At 39.5% G+C, this 19,786-nt stretch overlaps 1 protein-coding gene across 13 annotated transcripts in view; it reads right to left on the bottom strand.

The window, feature by feature from the left end:
* USP9Y (ubiquitin specific peptidase 9 Y-linked) overlaps positions 1–19,786 on the bottom strand; it is a 211,387-nt gene that overhangs the window by 52,474 nt on the left and 139,127 nt on the right. For all 13 annotated transcript variants that reach the window (XM_077989779.1, XM_077989783.1, XM_077989774.1 and 10 more), the window contains 3 exons: positions 16,925–17,050; positions 15,840–15,965; positions 14,246–14,415 (listed from right to left, as the gene is read on the bottom strand). In XM_077989779.1, the coding sequence (XP_077845905.1) occupies positions 14,246–14,415; positions 15,840–15,965; positions 16,925–17,050 (422 nt within the window). The remainder of the gene's footprint in view (positions 1–14,245; positions 14,416–15,839; positions 15,966–16,924; positions 17,051–19,786) is intronic.

Here is a 19,786-nt window from a genome sequence, read left to right as displayed (position 1 = left end):
TAAAGATAAAAAAGCACAATGACGGAAATGAAAAGTTCATTAAAGAAGTATAACGGCAAGTTTGAGCAGGTAAAGATTAAGCCTGAAGAAATGAAAATTGAAATAACCCAGTCTAAGAACAGAAAAGAAGAATTTTAAAAGTGGGAAAAACCTAACAAGTACACAGAACACCATGAAGTAGACCAATGCATGCAATATGGCTGTCCCATAAGTGCAGAAGGAGAAGAGGCAGAAAGAATATCTGAAGACATAAATGGCTGAAAATTCCCAAACTTGATGAAATATCTCAATGTCCAAATTCTAGAAGGGTAGTAAAAAACCTCCAGGAAGAAGTTAGTCAAAGACAGCCAGCCACACCAAGAAAATTATAGTCAGTCAGTAGCCAAGACAATTGTAAAAACAGAAAGGGAGAAGCAATTTGTCATGCAGAAGGGAGTCTTGATCGACAACAGTCAGCTCAGAATGCATGGAAAATATGGAAGTCATTTGTTATGTAGAAGGGAGTACTGATTAACAACAAACAGCTCAGAAAGCATGGAAAACACAGAAGCCAGAAGGCGGTAACAAAGTGTTAACAGAAAAAAGCTATCAAACAAGCAATCTGTATCTGGCAAGTGATACTTCAAGCAAAAATGCCTAGATACAGAAAAGCTAAGAGAATGGGTTACTACCCCTGCTCTACAAGGATTGGTAGGAGGAAACCATCAAGTTAAAATGAAAGGACATTGGACAGTGATCTTAAGCCACAGGAAGAATTAACATTGTAAAGAAAGCTGCTATTACTATTACAAAACTGGCAAAGGTAACTATTACTATTGTACTTCTGGTAGGTAGCTATTTTACATAAGACAATTACAAATCCATTTTAACAGACACTCTGGATACAGATATACTCTGAGACAACAACATAGATTAGGAAGGATGGAAAAGTACAAAAGCAGCTTATTTATATACTGTTGAAACTAAACTTCATATTATTCAAACAAGTTAGCCTTATTCAAAGTAGGCTATTTTAAGTTTAGGATATTAACTGAAGTCCCAAATATAATTAATAAAAAATATAAAAAATACAGAAAAGGGAATAAGCACATTTTTAAAAAACCAACCAAATTTTTAAAATGAGCAATGGAGGAATTGAGGATCAAACAGTATAGAGAACATGCAGAAAACAAGCAGGTAAATGTCAGAGTAAGCCATTCCTTGCTTGTAATAACTTTAAATGTAAGCTCTGTGTGAAAAGGCACAGACCAGTGAAATGCACTTTTAAAAAATGGATTCACCTATATGATATTTATGCAAGTCTCACTTTAGGTGTAAAGACACAGAGGTTAGAAGAAGATGTTACAGGGTTCTGGGAAGAGACCAACAGTGAACTACAGAGCACTGTGAATCTGTCTCTCCGACTAGACAATAGGTGCAGTTGGTAGAATCGTGTGATATAATTATTTTGGAACCCTACAGTCTATCTGAACGTTTACAGCTTTCAAAAGAAGACTTGGATGGTAAACTACAATTAAATTTGATCAATTTCATAACTTAGCTTAACAGCAGCTACCTATGCTCCATCAACTACCACTGTGGTATGCTGCCTTGCAAACACTTCCGGAGCAGCCTGCAATAGCCAGGACGGACAGAAAGAACCCTGCCCTCCAAATCTCAGGAAGACTTGTGCACCAACTGTCACTTCTGATTAAGATGGTCCGGACGGAGGTGGGCAGTCATTGTTACATTCCCCAACCATTTTGCAGGAGCTTCCTCCTCCTGCTGAAGCAACTTTCAGGGGATTAAAAGAGCCAGAGCATTTTCCTCTCTCATTTTTGCATTCAGATTTGAGCAGCTAGAAGGGGGGAAAAAAGCACACCTAAAGAAAAGGCACTTAAAATTATCAAGTCAGGAAGAGAGAGAAAAAATAATAAAGAAAAGTGAACACAGCCCAGGAACCTGTGGGAAACCATCAAGCAGAGCCTACCTACACATTTTGGAAGTTCAAAGAGAACAGAGAAAGAAACAGAGTATTTAACAAAACAGTTGTCAAGAATGTCACAAATTTTAGGAAATAAACACCCAAGAAGCCCAAGAAACTCCAAGTAAGATAAACTCAAAGAAACACACACAAAGATACACGCTAATTAAACTGTCTAAAACAAAGACAATCTTGAAAGCAGCAAGAAAAGTGACTAGTCATAAACTAAGGACTGTCACTGATAATCAGTGGATTTCTGGGTTTTTTTTTAAGATGGAGTTGCACTGTCTCTCCCAGGCTGGAGTGCAGTGGCGCGACCTTGGCTCACTGCAACCTCTGCCTTCCGGTTTCAAGCGATTCTCCTGCATCAGCCTCCCCAGTAGCTGGGATTACAGGTACCCGCCACCAAACCAAGCCCGGGAATTTTTGTGTTCTCAGTAGAGATAGGGTTATGCCATGTTGGCCAGGCTGGCCTCGAACTCCCGACCTCAGACTACCCACCTGCCTCAGCCTCCCGATTGTCAGCAAATTTCTTATCAGACACCTAAGAGGCCAGAAAGCAGTGGCCTAACATATTGCAAGTGCTGTAAGGATAAACTGTCAAACAGAAATCTTATGTCCAAACAAACTGCATCAAATGTGAGAGAGAAATTATGACATTCCCAGATAAAAGATGGAGAAGTTTACCAGTACACTACCCTTCGAGAAATGCTTTATGGCATACTTCAGGGTGAAATGAAAGGACACTGGACAGCTGTTTGAAGAAATAAAAATTAAGGTAAAGATAAATATATGGGCAATTATGAAAGCTATCCAAGCTTTCAACAAAGTGCAACTCCACTATTTGTTTTCTACATGATTTAAAATACTAATATATTAAAAGACTATCACCAGCTTATGTTTTTGGACATACAATACATCAAAGTGTAATTCTGAGAACTGAATAACTGACATGACGGGGTCTGAGCTATTAAGGAGCAGGGTTTTTGTATGCTACTGAAGGTAAACTAGTGGGACTTTAAAAGTGTTATAACTTTCTTAAATTGTTATTGTCATAGTAACCACAAAAGGAAATAGTAACAAGCAGGTAGGACGCTTTCTGCATAATACCCGAGAGCCCTGCTCTTACCTGAGGCAGCTGCCCAGCCCTGCATCATGGGACCATGGCCCCAAGCCCACGCTGGCCCAACAGGGAGTAAGCGTGGAGAGCCAAAGGCACACAGTATAGCAGTTTCTCCACACAACTTCTTCCGAACCTGTGGCCACGAAAGCAGAAGAGGTTCATCTGTGCCCAGTGCCTAGTAGAGCAAGGAAGTGGTGGCTAAGTGGAGATGTAACTGAAACAAAGTGTTGGCCAGCCGGCACAGCATCTGCCCCAACCCTGTCCCTCCCTCCATGGTTGCCCAGCAGTTTGAGGTTGAAACGATCGTTGACAAGACAAGAAAGGGAAGAGAGAGTATTTAGTTTGATGGAAAGGCAATGACAACAAGGACGATACTTGGGAACCAGAGCCACACCTCGTGAACTATGAGCAATGTATTCATGATTTTAACAGATGCCACACCGAAAAAGAGAAAGAAAACACACTGGCCAGAATAGGTAGAACTTCTTCAAACAATGCCAGAAAAGAAATCACTAGCCCTACCAAAACCAACTTTTCTAAGAACTAAGACGCTAGCGATTAGCAAAGACTACAAGTCCAAAAGCAGCCAGTTGTCTGCTGCCAGCCAGAACTTTAGGAGAAGCACAGCTTCATCTCTCTCCAACCCAAATAATATGGAGCTAGTAAATTCAACTATCAAGACACTTGCACCTCAGAGCCCCAATAACACTAGGAACAGAGTGGGTGGCTTTCAGGAACCTGAGAAACTGGACCCTGTTGAGCCAGATCAGCAGGACACAGTGGTGCTTAAGGTGGCAACAGAGAAGCCAGGCAGAGCTTTATCAGATCCCAGGGAAGAACAGGTTGGGATGGAAAAACAGGCTGGGATGGAGAACAGGCCCCAGATCCACCCACTAATGCGTCAGATGTCTGGCCTGATGACTGCTGCCAGGGCCACAGGTTCAGGTAACCAGGAAGAAAGTACATTGCTATTAATGGATCCATTAACAGCCCATGGAGCAGCAAACACGCAAACATCTGTTCCAAGAGTGAGAGGTGGGAGAAGAAAGGTTATTGATGACAAGCCAGGTGCAGTGGCACACTCTTGTAATCCCAGCATTTTGGGAGGCCAAGGTGGGTGGATCACCTGAGGTCGGGAGTTCGAGACCCACCTTACCAACATGGAGAAACTCCATCTCTACTAAAAATAAATTAGCCGGACATGGTGGCACATGCCTGTAATCCCAACTACTCGGGAGGCTGACGCAGGAGAATAGCAGGAACCCATGAGGCAGAGATTGCAGTGAGCCAAGATTGTACCATTGCACTCCATCCTGGGCAACAAGAGTGAAACTCCAGAAACTCCATCTCAAAAAAAAAGAAAGAAAGGTTACTGATGACAGAAGAGACCAGCCCTTTGTCAAGAGGGTGCATTTCAGCACAAGGCTAACAAAGTGCCGACAGATACAGAGACACTGTGATGAGGACTAAAGATGACTTCACTCAAATCCTGCTATAAACTAGATCAACAGAGACTAACTCACTAAATACAGAAGTAACGAAAGAAATTCAGGGTCCTCTGAATAGGCCTGCTGCCAATGACAGCAAGCTCGTGCTGCTTAGCGCAGTTGACAGCGTCTTTGGCTGTGGCCTTGATTTTGTGTTCTTTGTGAAGCATTTAAGAAATGACAGAAAAAGGGCAAGCATTAAAAGAGTGGATACTAGCAAAAACTTTGTGAATATTTTCATTTAGTGTAAGAAGCCTATTGTTTTATCAGTTAATGGCCCAGCCATTGGACTAGTCACATCCATACCGCCTCTTTGTGATATGGTTTGGGCTAATGAAAAGGCATGGCTTCCAACACCTTTGGTGTTTGGAGGCGTGTACCAAAGGCCTGGTCTCTCAGGCGTTTTGGACTGCAACTTTCGCCCAGGAGGTTATGGTTCAAATTAAGGAGCTTGCCTTCTACATCCTGTTGTGCTTGAGGAATAAAAAGTCCCTGTGTACTGTTAACATGAAGATTGGGTTGGAACAGGTCAATGAGTGTGTAAACAGCTGAAGAAAATCTGGGGCTCGGCACAAGGGATAGAATCTATGTTAAAGTATGTGTAGAGGAAAATCTATCAGTTTTGATTGTCAGTCTGTCTGCTCATGACATTAGAACTGGGCTGAGCAGAATACATCATTAGCTGCAAGACGCCCTAATCAGCCTCATAGCCTGAAACAAGTTCAGCCATAGTTTAACACTTGGAAGCAGGACTGGAAATACCCAAGTGATTTATTTAGTATTACAAGGCATTTTTAAGCACTGTGACTTTAAAATAAATAATGACAAAGCTTCTTTACCCAATTGTCATTATTTTATGCACATATACACCCAAATATAAAAGCATACTGGTGAGCAGTAGACTGTTCTTGGAAGCTCTAATTTTTATCTATAGCCAGTGACCCAGTGCTATATAAAAGACCAGAATTGTGTTTTATTACTTTTGGATGACAGAAAACTCTGAAATGATGTTGGTTTTTCTTTCTTTTTCCTCCTAGAATGCCCCGAGTCTAAAGGGGTATGAAGCAGCCTCCCCCAAGCAGATACACAGAAACAACTGAGATATTGCCTTTGTCTTTATGAAGATACAAAATACATCAGAGACAGAAAGTTCTAAATCAAAAGCCTTATTTTTTACAATAAATATTTCTGATAAAAAATACACTGATGATCATTCCCCCAAACCAAACATATGCTTAAGATTCACACTGACATACCAACTGATTTTCCTTTCTTTTTAAACAGCTTGTTGTTATGCAGTTAACATGAAGAAACCATTATCACTCTAGAATAAAACTTATTGTGCAGTATTAATCAATCATGGAATCGTTTAGATATTGCTGTGGGATTTTTTAAGGAATCAGAGAGACTGATGGGGTTCAGGAGGGTATTTATTATTTAGGTGCACTGGCCCAGTTGGATTAACATCCAAAGGACTGAGCCCTGAACAAAGAGTTACCTTTTAAGCATTTCCTGGGGTGGGGGAGATCTGTGTAGCAGGAAGCATATTACAGAAGTGAGAAACAATGACAGCTATTCAATTAATTGAGGCATGCATTACATCATTTCTTACTTAACGAATAACATGTTTTGTGACTTGAGTGTATCTGTCTAGCGACCTTGCAGCTGCACAGCTAGAGAACCAGGGTCCTCACCATGCCTGGGAAAGGAGGAAAGATAAGGCTCACTAGCCACAGAAAAACAGGCAGTTACTTTTTAAAGGACTCCAGCTCTTTCTCTTCCTTAGGGGAAACTGGGTTTTCTTACATACAACTGAGTTTTTGCTTACACTCTCTATTTTCTTTTAATTCCTGTTCCAGTATAAACATCTGTTATAAGGTTTATAAAGTGTAGTTTTTAGGTTCAGTTGGAGTATTTTTATTTAATAGGTTAAAATTCTTGAAACACTGTTAAATGCAGAAACTCCCTTCAAAACAAAACAAACTACCTTACATTTGGCATTAAAGTTTCTTGATGTCTGCTTTTATGTGTACACAAGCCTCCAGGAAACTACATATTCAGCTATCCAGAAGCTCTCTGAAGCCTGTCTTCTTGGTTTTCTAAGGAGGTTTCATTACATAGGCTTGAATAAATAACCTACTGGCCACCAGCAGTCAACTTGACCTTCAGATGCTCTCCCCTCCTAGAAACTGCTCCCTGGGGCTAAGAGTACCAACCTGCTAATTGTCAGTGGTGGGTCTTTGTTCTTAGAGCTCCCAAGATGGTGGCAGGCTGCTCCCAAGATGGCAGCAAGCCTTCTGTTCTTTGACCTGTAGTTCTTGGCCTCACAGATTTTAAGGAATGGAACCTTGGGCCATGCAGTGAGTGTTACAGCTCTATTAGGAGCCATGGCTCACAGAAGACAACCGTGGAACCCAGCGACTAGTGTTCAGCTCAATTAGGACGAACCCAGGCACTTGGCTGTGCAAGAACAATGGCGAGCCTCTAGCCCAATGAGGAGCAGCAGTGGGTGCCTCCCTGGATCAGAAATGCAGTGGATACCCTGCTAGATCTGGAGGGGTGGAAGTCAATGTTGGGTCTGCAATGGCGGCATTCAGCAGTGGTGGAAGGTGAGTGGAAGCTCAGTTTGAGCCAGAACAAACGCAGACCAGAAAAGTGTGCAGTTGTGAGATTTAACAAGAGTGAAAACAGAGCTCCCATACAATGGGAGGGGACCCAAACAGGGTTGCCACTGCCAGTTCGAATGTCTGACTTTATATCAGATCATTGTCTCTCCCCTCTGTGCTCTCAGGCGATAGATGATTTAACTATTTCTTTATGTCCAGCTTTTAGCCTAACTGGTATTTTAGTGAGTTCTCTTTACTCCCTGATTGGTCAGGAGTAAGTTGAGTTACAAGCCCGTTAAGGTGGGCACAGTCACCTGTCCCAGATAGGCTTAGGAATTGTTAGTTGGCCTAGGAAATCCAGCTAGTTCTGTCTCTCATAATCATGCTTTCCTCTTTCCAGTCAACACTAGAATATAAAGAGACAGCACTTTGGTGACTCCAAAAGAGTCTACTCCAGGAAAAAGGGACAAACACCAAACACATTTCACAAGCTCACATCTATCAAAAAGAAAACCCCAGTGATACAGGAGTTCAGAAAAAATTACTCAGGCAGATAGGTGTGGGAGTCCTTGATAAGGCTTTTCTTTTTCATGAAAAGCAGCCCCAAATCATTTTCCAACAAAGAGCAGCCTGTAAAGTAGAGTTGCAGACATAGACAAGCAAGCTGGAAGCTTGCACAGGTGAAGGCAGGCAGGAACAAGGGACTAGACATTTTCAAGATGGTGGCTCCATCTTACCTTCTCTGCCAGCCAATGTACAGTAAGGAGCAGACAAGATGGCTTCGATCAACTGGTACAGCCCAATTTGCATAATAACCTTAGGGTGGGGCCTCTGGACGCAGTGGCTCACCCCTGTAATTCCAGTAACTTTGAGAGGCCCAGGTGGGAGGATCACTAGGTCAGGAGTTGGGTAACAGCCTGACCAACATGGTGAAACCCCATCTTTACTAAAAATACAAAAATTAGCTGGGTGTGGTGGTGTGCACCTGTATTCCCAGCTACTGGCTACTCAGGAGGCTTAGGCAGGAGAACTGCTTGAACCCGAGAGGTGGAGGTTGCAATGAGCCAAGATTGTGCCACTGCACTCCAGCCTGGAGGACAGAGCAAGACCCCCTCTCAAAAAAAAAAAAAAAAAGAAAAGAAAAGAAAAAAGAAAAAGATTAGGGTGAGGCAACCAGCCTTCCTTGCACACTATGTAAACCTCATACCTGATCAAACCAATCTGTGAGTCCTATGTAAATCAGACACAGCCTTCTACAACTGGGCTAGAAAATCTAGTGCATGGGCTGCCAGCCAGTCCTTTCCCCTTGGAGACCCCTCTCTCTATAGAGACAACTGCTTCTCTTTCTCTCTTCTTCTGTCTATTAAACCTCCGCTCCTAAACACCATCGGTGTGTCTGTGCCCTAAATCTTCCTGGTGCATGACCATGAGCTCCAGGGTGTATACACCAGAAAACATAGCTGGTTCACCAGGACCAGACTGTTCAATTGTTGAAATCTATCAAATGTTCAAAGAGTTAAAACAAATTTTTCCCTTTTCCAAAATCATTTATTTTAAAACAAGACAGTACAGGTTGACCATCGCTAACACAACCATCAGAAATATTCTCTAATCTGAAACTTGAGTGCTGACATGACGCAAGTGAAAAACTCCATCCCTCAATCTATATACAATCTTTGTTTCATGCACAAAACTATTAAATATACAAAATTACCTTCATGAAGGTAGATGAAAAACAAATGAATTTCCTGTTTAGACTGGTTTCCCATCACCAAGATATGCAAACATTCTAAAACTCAAAACACTTCTGAGTCCCACGCATTTCAAATAAAGGATACTCAACCTGTATTTCTTAACTTATAAGACCAATACTATTCACCTAACAAAGCTAGACAAATATTTTTCCAAAAAAAAGGAAGGAGGGAGGGAGGGACTGAGGGAGGGAGGGAATCAAAAGGTAAGGAGAAAGGAAGGGAAGGAGGGAAGGAAGGGGAAGGGGAAGGGGAAGGTAGAGACCAACACAATACATTTTAACAATAAGAACTAAGGTCTGATAGTTTTATGTTGCCCAAATTCCTGTCTAAGGGGTCTGGGGAGTCATTCCCTCAAATCATAAATCCTCGTCAGATGGGTTTTATTTAACCCGATATATCGTGACTTACTTTCCAGTATGACTCTGGCATAACATTATGATATAAGGAAGAGTATCAAAATATTTTACCCCAAAACATGTTTCTTAGCTATGTCTTGAAACAGCTCTGCAGCTTTCCTTCGAGGGAGAAAATATGCATCTGTAAAAAATCTCTATTAACATAGCTAAGTGTTTTTCTTCCAAGTCCTGTTAATTCTAAAGAGATTAACTAAAGGTCTAGCACCTTTTCAAGATCTGAATAGGAAACATTTGTCATTTATTGTTTCTAAGGGCAGCCACTATAAAAAGACTTCAAAAGAATCTTGATCTCCACAATCTTTTATCTTAAATTGAACATGTGCTTTCTATGATCCCAGGTCTTTCAATAAAACCAAATGTCAACCAGAAAATGTTTAAATTAGCCAATACACTGGAAGCCCCCGTCATCCACTTTTGAGTTGTCCCACCTTTCTGGACCAAACCAGTGTATTTCGTAAATGTATCTGATTGATGTCTCATGCCTCCCTAAAATGTATAAAACCAAGCTGCACTCCAACCACCCTGGGCACATGTTCTCAGGACCTCCTGAGGGCTGGGTCATGGGCCATGCTCATTCATATTTGGCTCAGAATAAACCTCTTCAAATATTCTACAGAGTTTGATTTTTTTCATTGACAATAATATACATCCAAAAATCCTCAATAAAATACTAGCAACAAATACGGCAGCATATTAAAAGTACGAGGTACCATAATGAAGTGTGGGATTTATCAAGACGTAAGGGTGTTTAAACATATGAATTGATTCTTAATCTATTGTCAAAAGCCTCTGAACCAGACCAATTCCATCTTGAACAGAGGCTAGGTAAAATAAGGCTGAGACCTTCTGGGCTGCATTCCCAGAGGGTTAGGCATTCTAAGGCAAAGGACGAGACAGAGGGAGGCAGAAGATACAAATCATAAAGACCCTGCTGATGAAACAGGTTGCACTAAGAAAGCCAGCTAAACCCCATCAAAGCCATGATGGCAATGAGAGTGACCTCTGGTTGTCCTCACTGCTGCAGTCCCACCAGCGCCAAGGCAGTTTACAAATGCCATGGCAATGTCAGGAAGTTTACCCTACATGGTATAAAAATGGAAAGCATGAATAACCCACCCCTTGTTTTGCATATAATCAACAAATAACCATATAAATGGGTAAACAGTAGCCCTCAGGGTTGCTCTGCCTATGGAGCAGCCATTTTTCTATTCCTCTACTTTCTTTTCCCCTGCCCCTCCCACACCCCTTCCGGAGGGAGTCTCATTCAGCCACCTAGGCTGGAGTGCAGTGGTGCAATCTCGGCTCACTGCAAACACCGTCTCCCAGGTTCAAGTGATCCTCTGTCTCGGCCTGTCAAGTAGCTGAGATTAGAGGCACCTGCCATCATGCCCCGCTAATTTTTGTATTTTACGAGAGACCGGGTTTCACCAGGTTGGTCAGGCTGGTCTTGAACTCCTGACCTCAAGTGATCCACCCGCATCGGCCTCCCAGAGTGCCAGGATTGAGCCACCGCACCCAGCCTATTCCTCTACTTTCTTAATAAACTTTCTTTTACTTTATGGGCTCGTCTTGAATTGTTTCTTACATGAGACCGAACAGTACTCTCTTATGATCTGGATCAGGAACTTTTTGCAGTAACAACATCATCAGAAATACAATGAAGAAAATAACAAGGCTATCTCAATTGATTAAAAAAAATTATTCAAACTAATGTAAACACCTTTTCATAATAAAACTGATTTCAAAAACTAGGAATATAGAAGTTTCTCAACTGCATAAAGGCCATATATGAAAAACTAATAGCTAACACAGTCACAGGTATTTGAACCACAGTGACTCCCACAGGAAGTCCACACAAAAATGCAGGTCACAAAGACCCTGCTGATAAAACAGGATGCACTAAAGAAGCTGGCTCATCATACACTAATTATAAAGCACTAGCTTGCTAAAAGACACTCCCACCAGCACCATATCACTTTACAAATACCATGGGCACCATCCAGACTTTATCCTATACGGTTCAAAAAAGGGAGAAACCCTCAGGTGGGTTGGGAGTGGGGAGTAGCAGATTCCCACCCCTTTTCCAGAAAATCCATGAATAATCCACCTGTTTAGCATAAATAAACCTTGTTTTGCATGTAATCAAGAAATCACCATAAACATAACCAACTAGCAACTCTCAGGGCTGCTCTGCCTATGGAGTAGCCATGCTTTTGGTTCCTTACTTCTCTATGAACTTGCTCTCACTTTACTCTGTGGACTTGACCCAAATCCAGGAACCCTCTCTAGGGGTCTGGATCAGGAATAACAACATCACTAAATGGTGAAAGACTAACAGTTTTTCCTAAATCAGGAACAAGATAAGTATGATTGCTCTTACTACTACTAATCAAGGCAATAGAGTAGTTAGGCAAAAAAGGGAAGATATAAAACTGGTCCAAAAAAGAAAGACAGAAGTAAAACTATGTTATCTGCAAGTGACATGATCTTACTGTAAAAAAACCTCTAATCCATAAAGAAATTTAACAAAATTGCAGGTTGAATAAAATTAATACAAAGTAATTAGTTGTATTTCGATATACTAGCAATGAATATCCCAAAAGAAAATTAAGAAAATAATTCCATCCACAAGAGCAGTAAAAAGAGCAAGTTAGCACTACAGTACTTAGAAATAATTTAGCAGAAAAGAAATAAGAGTGTTGAAGAAATAAACAGAACCTAAGTAAATGAAAAGACATATCCCATGTTCATGACTTGGAAGACTTAATACTGTTAAGTGGCAATCACTTTTTTTTTTTTTTTTTTTTGAGACGGAGTCTCACTCTGTCACCCAGGCTGGAGTACGGTGGCGCGATCTCAGCTCACTGCAAGCTCCACCTCCCGGGTTTAGGCCATTCTCCTGCCTCAGCCTCCCAAGTAGCTGGGACTACAGGCGTCTACCACCTCACCCGGCTAGTTTTTTGTATTTTTTAGTAGAGATGGGGTTTCACGGTGTTAGCCAGGATGGTCTCAATCTCCTGACCTCGTGATCCGCCCGTCTTGGCCTCCCAAAGTGCTGGGATTACAGGCTTGAGCCACCGCGCCCAGCCGGCAATCACTCTTTTGAGAGAGATTCAATACCATCTCCGACTTAAAATTTATATGGATTTCTATAGAACCTAGAAAGGTCTAAATAACCTCAAAAACAAATAAAAACCTATGGAAAACCAAAACACAAATGAACAAAAGAAAAACCCCAACAAAGTTGAAGGACTTACATTCCGACGTACTACAAAGCTAAAGTAATCAGGAGTGTGGCACTGGCCTAAGGACAGGCATATAGACGAAAGGAATGTAATTTTAGAGCCTAGAAACAATCCCTTGTATCTTCAGCAAGGTGCCAATACCACTCTATTCACAATGATGGGAAAGCTGGATATCCACATTCGAAAGAATGGAGTTGGACACTTGGCTTCAATTATTCACAAAAATCAACTCCAATGGGATGAAAGACCTAAAATTAAGAACTATAAAAATATAAAATTCTTAGAAAACAATGTAGGAGAAAATAGCTTTTGCTCTGAATTTGCCAATGATTTCTATCTTGAGGATGACAGAAATACAGGCAACCAAAAAAGACACAAATTAAACTTCATTAAAATTTAAAACTTCTGTGAATGAAAGAACATTAACAACAGAGTGGAAATAAATTCTGGAGAATAGGAGAAAATGTCTCTAAATCTGGTAAGGAATTAATATCCAGAATATATACAGAAACTCACTACAAAAAATAATGAAATTCAATAATGGTATAAAAACTGGAATACACATTTCTCTAAAGCAGATATACAAGTGAACAGTAATATCACAAGAGCCGATGCTCAATATCACTACATTAGTCAAGTCATGAGGAAAATGTAAATATAAACCACAATGAGGTTCCATCTTATATACATTAGGATGGCCATTAACAAAAGTGAAAATAGTGTGGGAGAGGATGTGGAGAAACTTAAGCCTGTGTAAAGTGATGTTGGGAGTGTAAAGTGCTGAAGCCAATGTTAAAAAAGTTCAGCAGATCTTCAAAAAGTTAAACACAACTTACCCTATGACCCAGCATATCCATTTCTAGAAATAGACTCAACAGCTCTGACAACAGGAACTCAAGAGATCTGTGCTCATAGTAATATTCACAATAATAGTACTCAACAGCTAAAAGGTAGAAATAATCCAGGTGTCCATCAACAGACCAATGTATAAAAACATCTAGTATACACATACAAGAGAGTATCCCCTGAAAATGAATCAAGTTCTGACCATGCTACAACATAGATGAATCTTTAAAACATTATGCTAAGCTAACAAGCTAGATACAAAGGCACAAATTTGTGTGATTCCACTTATATGAGGTACCTAAAATAGTAAATGCATAGAAACTGAATAAATATTTTAAGTTACTATAGATTGGAGGGTAGTGAAAATGGGAGTCATTGATTAAAAGAATTTGTTAGACGGTGAAAAAATATTTTGAGGGTGATAAAATATTTTTGAGATATTGCAATCATTCAACATATGCCAGTCATAACTGCACAATATTGTGCAATTAATGCCAATAAACAAAACTAACTTATAAAAGAGGTTAAAGTGGCTAATTTTGTGTTATGTACATAATTACATGTTTTACTACAATAAGAAAGGCCAAAGAAAAAAAAAATCAGTGCTGGCATCTTGCAGAGACAAAAGTTTAGGTGAAGTGGAACATGTTTTTTAAAAAACTCTTCTACACTTCAAGGTGTTACATGGGCAAGTAAAAGCGTTCCTTCCTTCACTTCTGGAAAAAAATTTTCTTTAGAAGTCATTCATTTCTGCTTGAAATGGTAAGGTAAGCTTTCCTTCAAATTAAATATAAAAATCACATACTTGCTTGGACAGTGCAATAGTAAGTCAATGATGAAGGTCTGCCAGGCTTTTTCTTTACTAAGCGCATCCAATGCTGTTGGAAGTAAAGCAAAACATAAGGTCATCACTTCCAGTGCTTCACCGCAAACTTGTTCATCTTCCACTTCCAGCTCATTGCTTCCATTGGTGGTCTGGAAAATTAGAATCAGGAGCAAGTTACCTAGAGACATATTCAAGAAGAAATTCACAAACTCTCTAGTTACCATTTACAATTGCCTACTCAGTAAAGACCATGCAGCCTCAGACTCTTCACTTGTCGCTACAGAAGCTCTTTGGGATATACTCCAAGTGGGATTTAAGAAGCACATTCGATGATAGGTACTCCTCACTTTTTATGTTCTTCTGGATGTGAGTGATCTGCTTCAATCATAACTGCTACTACAGAATCACTTTGGCACTGTGGTTTGGGTCTTTGACTAGTTCTACCGTACAGTCTACCTACAAGTCATTTCATTCAAAAATCAATCATAACACAAATGTTCAGGAAGCCCATGGAAGACTTCTGCAACCTGAAACATAACCAACTAGGTAGCTAATAATTTTTAATCTGCCATTATCCATCAAAATGTAACTAAGACTTATATATCTGGAACAGAATAACCATCCAACTATTCCAAAAAGGGAAGTTGTATAATACCATGACTCACTTTCTCCTTTTAACTACACTAACATATATTTAAACCCACTAATGTGTATTTTAACGGAGACCATCAGGGTTCTATAGGGGTTGGTAAATATCATAGATGTCAAAGAGCCAAACACAGTCTTATTTCTATAAATAGCTTGCTTAATGTACCAGAAGGCTGGTGATAATACCTAAATGGTAGACATTCTTCCTGCTTTTGAGTGTTCTAAAAGAACCAAGTAAAATTGATTGATTGATTGAGACAGAGTCTTGCTCTGTTGCCCAGGCTTGAGTGCAGAGGCATGATCTCCACTCACTGCAACCCTCTGCCTCCTGGGTTCAAGCAATTCTCATGCCTCAGCTGCCCACATAGCTGGGATTACAGGTCTGTGCCACTACGTGCAGCTGATTTCCCCCATTTCCCTTCCCCCCTTCCCCCACCCCTCACCCGCTGGAGAGATGGGGTTTCACCACGTTGACCAGGCTGGTCTCGAACTCCTGACGTCAGGCAATCTGCTCACCTCAGCCTCCTATCGTGCTGGGATTAACAAGCGTGAGCCACTGTGCCTGATGCCAAGTAAAATTTAAATGCCATAATTCCCAAAGAGACAATTAACCAAAAATTTACACAGGACAAACTCATGAAGAATGAAGAATGGAAGAAAATGGGGAGAGGTGGATTCACTATGGTATAACTATATTTGAGTCAATGAGAAGTCTTTTTAAAAAGAAGGAAAAGAAAGCTGCCTCATGGCAGGCTCCTATTTTATTTTCAAAATAAAACTACATATTCTATTTATAAGTAGAAATTAATTTTAAACTATTAGATACAAGCGACTTGGTCTATAAGGTGACAGAAATGATGAAAATTTAATCACACGTACAATCAAGCAACATTTTCTTAAAATCGATTTCTGTAACAATTCTTACCATTTCATAAATTTTAGTTATTTCTTCATTTGGGCTAAATGCTAGTCCTAATGCCCCACATGCTGATGCCCAGATAATTTTCTGTATAGCTCTAATTACACAAATATCAGGCATATATCTTGAAGCCTGCAGAAAAGAAAGAAATAATTAAAAGTGCTGACAGAACGTTAAAGTGAATAATCAGGAAAACAAAACATCTCTCTTTGTGAACGAAGTGGAAATGGCAGTAAAAGTAAACATCATCAGACCTGCCTTTAAAGACAAAAGTTCCCTTAGTCTCATTTTTAATATCTTAACATGAAGTCAAAAAATATGACTTCCCATATGAAGGGAAGATATGGCAATATCCACAAAGTGTGCTTCAGGTTCAAGCCTCATATGGCTTTATCCTATTTTTCATAAAATTTTAAAAATAAAAACAGTCAAATTACTTAGCTATGCAGAGGTGGTTATCCAAGAGATACAAAAACATATGTCCACAGAAGCACTATGACTTGATGAGCTTCCTAAAAATTTTATTCACAGAAGTCAAAACTAGACTGTTGTGAATAATCCAAATGTCCAAAAACACATGAATGAATTAGCAACATGTGGAGTAACCATACATAAACTATTACCCAAAGTGAAATAAGCTACACAAATATATAACAACATGGACGACTTTCACAATTTTGCTGATAGATACAACCCAGACCCAAAGGGGTACAATGTATATGATTCCATTTATGTAAAATTTAAGAGAATAAACATCACAAGAAAACTTCTGGAGCCAATGTAAACATCCTATTCCTTGCTTGTGTGAGCAGTTTAAACATATACCAAAACTTACTTGATCTAGTTTGTGCAATGTAAATTAAAACACAAAAAGCTTATTTAAAAATTTCAAAATTTCTGAAGCTGTAATATTAATATTAGCAGCTATCAGGTCAAACATAACCTTATGAAATTTTAAATAAATAAATAGAGATACAGACTGAAGTGTTTTGGGTCTACAATATTTAGCCTCAAATTCTCACAGCTTAATTTATTTATGTGTTAAGAAGAGATCATTCAGGATCCCAGAACTGTCAAAATTTCATACTAACCTCATCTGATATTTGCTGAGCAAGAAGTACTGACTTATTTCTAAGTATGCACTCGGATGAGGGATTAGGAATGCTCTGAAGAGCACTTTGTAGCACCACTGCTTGATCATGAGTAGCTTGGTTAATCTGAAAAACGTGAATCATTTTACATCAAATGAAAAAACTATATACCATAATCCCTAAAATTTTTACATTAAAAAATTTTTTACTCCTCATCCATCATCACTTCTTCAGGATGTTATTCCTTCACTTATCCCCTGTACAGTTTATGGGGGTTTGCATAAAAATTATTTCACATTGCCAACATTATGGAGCTGTCCTTCAAAGTAACAGAGGTGCGGAGGTGTTTACCCAAGAGATATAAAAGCATATATCCACAGAAGCTCTATGATATGTTGATGAGTTTCCTGACAGTTTTACTCCCATTAGCCAAAACTAGAAATAATCCAGATGTCCATCAATAGACAAATGTTAACAAAATGTGGAATTACCATACCTTGAATACTGAACATTACTCAAAGTGAAATAAACTACACACATAGTGACACCCTGGAAACTCCAATTTGAGATGAACTCTATTATTATTTCTGCACTTGGGCTCATTTGCAGGAGAAAAATGATACAACGTGTCTCTGGGTAGAAACTTCTCCTGGTCCCCCTTTTTGCCACAGGTGACTAGGCCTACCATAATACAGGCCTATGGGGATACCAGTAAACTGTCCTTTAAAATCTACAAACTTAGTCTTTAGGATGCTCCTTATTTTGCCCAAGGCTGATTATGCCACCTGCATTCTAATGCTCATTTCACAGCAGGCTAAAAGTTTCTCACAGCTTAACCTACCATCCTCTCTACAGCTGTTATTTGCACAGTAAAGTTTTATTTTATTATTTTTTTTAATTTGAGAAAGAGTCTCAATCTGTCGCCCAGGATGGAGTACAGTCATGAAATCTCGACTCACTACAACCTCTCCCTCCTGGGTTCGAGCGATTCTCCTGCCTATGCCTCCCGAGTAGCTGGGATTACATACACACATCACCACACTCGGCTAATTTTTGCATTTTTAGGAGAAAACAGCGTTTCCCCATGCTGACCAGGCTGGTCTCGGACTCCTGACCTCACATGATCTTCCCCTCTAGGCCTCCCAAAGTGCTGGGATTACAGGCATGACACACTGCAACTGGCCCAAAGTTTAAAAAAAGTTTAAAAACATCATATTAAAACAGATATTTTAAGAATTTCAAGAGTCTAGGGGAGGTATTACTGCAATTGTCAGGCGGGCAAAATGTTAAGACCAAATAGATCAAATACTTTCAGCCACTGTTTCCAACTTCAACCAATGAATTTTAAAATTTATCTGTTACTTATATTATTTTCATTTTAAAATAAATTTTTCACAAATGATTTGCCAAGTGATACTACATAAAATTTCACACACAAAAACACTAGTATTGCAAAGGTGGTAAAAATATAGTTGCCAAGTCAGCAGCTTCACTGAATTAAAAACCTCAGCTGGCTGGACATGGTGGCTCACGCCTGTAATCCCAGCACTTTGCGAGGCCGAGGCGGGTGAATCACCTGAGGTCAGGAGTTTGAGACCAGCCTGCCCAACATGGTGAAACCCCTGTCTCTAGTAAAAATACAAAAATTAGCTAGGTTTGGTGGCACGCGCCTGTAGTCCCAGCTACTTGGGAGGCTGAGGTAGCAGATTCACTTGAACCTGAAAGGCGGAGCTTGCAGTGCACCAAGATGGAATCACTGCACTCCAGGCTGGTGACGGAACGAGACTCCATCTCAAAAAAAAAAAAAAAAAGAGACTCCATCTCAAAAAAAAAAAACAAATTCTCAGATGACGGTTATCATCTTGGACCAAGCTACTTCATGGCTCCAGGTCTCACTTTTCACTTACAAAACAGAAAGTAATAGCCAAGGCTCAACAAATATAGTTATCTTTGTGATTAATGGAGATAAAGCACAGTGACTGGCATACAAGAGCTTGATATATTTTGATCATCATTATCCAATAAATTAATCTGCATGCAGATAGAAATTATGTCAGGTGAGGTCTACATTGCATCTGTAGCAATAGCTGGTTTATAGTAGATATTAAGTAGATACATAATATCAATTACTTGTTGAATAAAAAGTTACACAATGCTTTAAAACTGCAAATTGAATTTTGCTAATCTAACTAGAGTTTTTCATGTCAGCAAGGTCTTGTGTTACTTGTTCTTACACTGAAATTGTCTTGTTACCATTACTGTTGATACAATAACTCTCCAAAAAGGATTAGGAATGCTCCAAAGTGAAAAAATAACAGTGTTTACTCTAATACTGGCAGAACCAAATATTCTCTATTGGAAGCTTCTCCATGGAAAGTAATTATGGTAATTAAGGAATAATAAGCGTGGAATGTGCAAAAAGTAAATCTTACTTAATAGTATAAAAAGTTTTTAAATCTATGAGAGAACCCCCTAAGAATTTTCTTTGCATTTTCCAATTTCTTAAAATGTAACCCTCTTGTATGTATTACAGACAGTGGTATATTAAACATATTTTAAAGACTAATTTTCCTTAAGCTCCTTACTAGGATATGATTAGAGATTAATATATATCTGTGTCCTCTGGTAGCACACTTCTTAAACATGCACACAGAAAGAAATGTGTAAAAAGATACCAAAAATATCGTTTGTACTTCAGTGAACTCCCACAACAAGGACCATGATAAGAACTCTACCTCTTTTTATGTAAATATGCATGAAGCCCACGACATAGAAAGCAGTAAAACTTACTCAGGATGGAGACAGAGCTCTGTAAATTATTACCTAAATTGACATGCACAAGACTACTTTCTTCTTTTGGAT

This window comes from Macaca mulatta, chromosome Y (assembly GCF_049350105.2).
Source record: "Macaca mulatta isolate MMU2019108-1 chromosome Y, T2T-MMU8v2.0, whole genome shotgun sequence".
NCBI classification, from domain to species: domain Eukaryota; kingdom Metazoa; phylum Chordata; class Mammalia; order Primates; family Cercopithecidae; genus Macaca; species Macaca mulatta.
Note: the sequence above shows the minus strand (reverse complement) of the source record. Positions and strands in the feature narration are given on the sequence as shown.